This window comes from Magallana gigas, chromosome 5 (genome assembly GCF_963853765.1).
Source record: "Magallana gigas chromosome 5, xbMagGiga1.1, whole genome shotgun sequence".
Taxonomy (NCBI): Eukaryota; Metazoa; Mollusca; class Bivalvia; order Ostreida; family Ostreidae; genus Magallana; species Magallana gigas.
The window spans coordinates 32,368,478-32,371,633 of NC_088857.1; the positions used below are offsets into that span (position 1 = coordinate 32,368,478).

General features: G+C 33.3%; 1 protein-coding gene across 1 annotated transcript; it reads left to right on the forward strand.

Annotated features, from left to right (window-relative positions):
* Positions 1–312: 312 nt before the first annotated feature.
* Positions 313–3,156, forward strand: LOC117692627 (uncharacterized). The gene is made up of 5 exons (XM_034481148.2): positions 313–514; positions 671–805; positions 1,054–1,241; positions 1,409–1,521; positions 1,742–3,156. The coding sequence occupies exons 1-5, from the start codon at positions 387–389 to the stop codon at positions 2,597–2,599; spliced, it is 1,422 nt and encodes a 473-aa protein (XP_034337039.2). The 5' UTR covers positions 313–386; the 3' UTR covers positions 2,600–3,156.

Sequence of the window (3,156 nt, forward strand, 5' to 3'; positions counted from 1 at the left end):
TTTGATATTATCTAAACCTTAAAGGGGCATGGTCACGATTTTGGTCAAAAATTATTTTTTCGATTTTATTGTTTACAATGCTTCAGTAAGGCATTTTTAATAGGCAACCAAAATTTGAGTGTCATTTGTTGAGATATAAGCGAGTTGCAGAGCTTACAATTCTTTGCGATGTAAACAAAGCTTTTGTTTATATTTTGAATGTTGAAGTGAAAATTCCAGTTTTAAACCCCAAATGAATGTGTTAATCATAAGGAACTGTTTATTTATGCTAAAAATGAATAAAAAGATAGACAAATCAGCCTGAAAAAGAAGCCTTGTTTACATGACTAAGAATAGGCTGTGTAAGTCTCGCGCGCCTCCTTTCCAAGAGAGCACTTCCGAGAACCATGGTGTTTTGTTTTGCTTTTGGGTGCAACCACAGGAGTGATCGACATAGTAAGAACGACACACAGTGCCATCTCTTTCGTTTTCCAACCAATGTAAAATTAAGAAAAAAGTGGATAGAGCTCTGCAGGTACGTTTTAGGGGCTTGCTTTTGAAAAACATTGAAAATTTCATTATATTAAATTTCAAGAAAATTCGAACTGACACTGAAAGTAACGACCTGAAACCATCCTGATGCTTCGAGAGTGCACATATTTCGTTTAAAATTTCATTTGTGTCAATTTAGACGTGCTGACAGAGATTGGAACGAAGGGGACCGCATATGTAGCTGTCATTTCGAAGAAGGCTGCAAGGACAAAGGCCCCAGCATATTTGTTTATTCTAAACCAAAATTTCCACACGTTGCTGACATTCGAAAAAGGTGAATATATTTCTTTCTTTCTGCTGAATTATTATGTTTGCAATAGATACTGTTTTAAATAAATTATATATGAATGAAATTCAGAGAAATATAACATATTACTGGGTATATATTATTTTATTTAATATCATGTTTATAGGGGTCTTTGATCAAAATGAATGACTATTAATTTAAAACCACAAAATGAAACCGTCACATTATTTTGTTACGGGACAAATTTAAACTGAGAAATAACAACAAAATTACAGGAAGAAGTTTGCAGAAATTGAAAATGTGCCTACAGTGGAGAGTACATGTACAATCGGTAAATGTAGGGGTGGTGTCGAGGAGCCAACCTCGGTGCTCTTTACAGCAGAGAGTAGTGCTGCACTTGACCATCCATACTTCCACCCGTGTCCTTCTTTCCAGTGTGCATCCAAAATAAATGAATGTCAGGGTGAGTATTGTAAATATTATGGTTTTTAAATGCACTAAAGAAAACTTTGCTGTTAATTTACTAATGTCATGTTATACATGTTTATAACACAACTTGTTGGTGATAATTTGATAATCCTTGTACAATCCGAATATTTCTTTATTTCACTCTTTTATTTGTTTTGATAGCTAAGATAAAAGAACTGGAAATAGAGATAAGGACATTAGAAATTGATATTGAGAGACTGAAGAACTCAAGGCCTGTAATGTCTGTTGATGCCATGAAAAATAACCAAGAAAAGGTAAGAAATACATGAAATGTAATAATCTTTTACATGTTCATGAATTAAAAAAATATTTTCCAGCTTGTTATAATGTGATTTTTTTAAATTTACATTTCAAAAATGATATCTGATTATCATGATATTAAAAGTGTAACAGGTTGAAATTGAATTTAGGGAATCAAAGGTGTATATATATGTTTACTGTTAATTAAATTAATATATTATTTCATCTTTTTAGATGCTGTTGTACACATCCTTTACATATGACATTTTCAAGATCATTGTTGCCACTTTGCAGAGATTTGAACCGCTGAATTATTATTCAGGATGGAATGTCACAAATATGAGTTTGGAAGATCAAGTTTTCATAACCTTGATGAAACTGCGACTCAATCTACGGGATCTTGACCTAGCAGACAGGTTTTCCACGAGTAGAGCTACAATCTCTAACATAGTTAACACTATTATTTGTGCTTTGCATGAGATTTTTTATAAGGGCATTATGGTTAGAGTAGGCATGCCCAGTCAGTTAAAATGTAAGGGCTCCATGCCAAAATCGTTTGAAGATTTCGGTTCTGCTAGAGCATCAATTGACTGTACAGAAATAACACAGGACGTTCCTTCGGACTTTAATCGACAAAGTGCATCATATAGCAATTATAAAAGTCGGCATACTGTGAAAGCGCTTACAGCTGTAGCACCCAACGGTTCATGTGTATATGTTTCACCGTTGTATCCCGGATCTGTGTCTGATGCCAACATTGTTAAACATTCACATTTTTTGGAAAACCTTGTACCAGGAGATCTTATCCTAGCTGACAAAGGCTTTAATATCCATGACCAAATGCCATCAGGTGTGCAACTCAATATTCCTCCATTTTTGATAAACAAGACTCGGTTTACAAGTAAAGAAGCCGAACTTTGTTATAAGATTGCTAGAAACCGAATTCATGTTGAGAGAGTGAATGAACGATTCAAGAACTACCAAATTTTGAACCACATACCAGCTAACTACCGTCCACTGTCTACAAAGATAATGCAGCTGAGTGCATGTTTGGTAAACCTTCAAGCACCTTTGCTCAAAGAGATTGCTTAGAACTTTTTGTAAGTTGTTTTCATATTGAAAGAAAAACATTAATTAGGTTTTTCCATGATGATCTCTATGAAAAAATTATTTAATACTTATTTTATGTCAGCAGTATATTTTTCATTTTGTAAAGGTGAAGCAGTCATGGTTATGATATTTGCTAGCTATGTAAACAGTTTTGATAAGAGATGTATATCACTATGCACTTTAACTGACACATTGTTTAAACAAATGTGCCTAGATTTTTCTTTAATCTATAATATTTAAATATAAAAAAGATCTGTGCCTGCGATTTCATTTATTTTTCTTGAAAATACTGTATACAGAGAAATAATTGCCCCCGTTTTATTTATGCCCATATTGTCCGTAGGCGAATTTAAAACTGAATGAATAAAAATAAAACTATTAACACTTATGACAAAACTGCTTTTGGGCAAATTCAAAACTTGGCGAAACCTTTTGCAAGTATCAAAGGTCAATATAACTAGGGGCAAAAATAACCCTGTATACAGTACTTCATACATATGTCTCATACTAACTCGGTTGTGTTTTTAAAGAAACAAATA

What these genes read in the sequence shown, in the direction of transcription:
- LOC117692627 (XM_034481148.2), top strand. Translation starts at nt 387, where the DNA reads ATGGTGTTTTGTTTTGCTTTTGGGTGCAACCACAGGAGTGATCGACAT. An exon ending in GTTGCTGACATTCGAAAAAG is followed by an intron (nt 806 to 1,053) that starts GTGAATATATTT and finishes ACAAAATTACAG; the next exon opens with GAAGAAGTTTGCAGAAATTG. An exon ending in TGAAAAATAACCAAGAAAAG is followed by an intron (nt 1,522 to 1,741) that starts GTAAGAAATACA and finishes TCATCTTTTTAG; the next exon opens with ATGCTGTTGTACACATCCTT.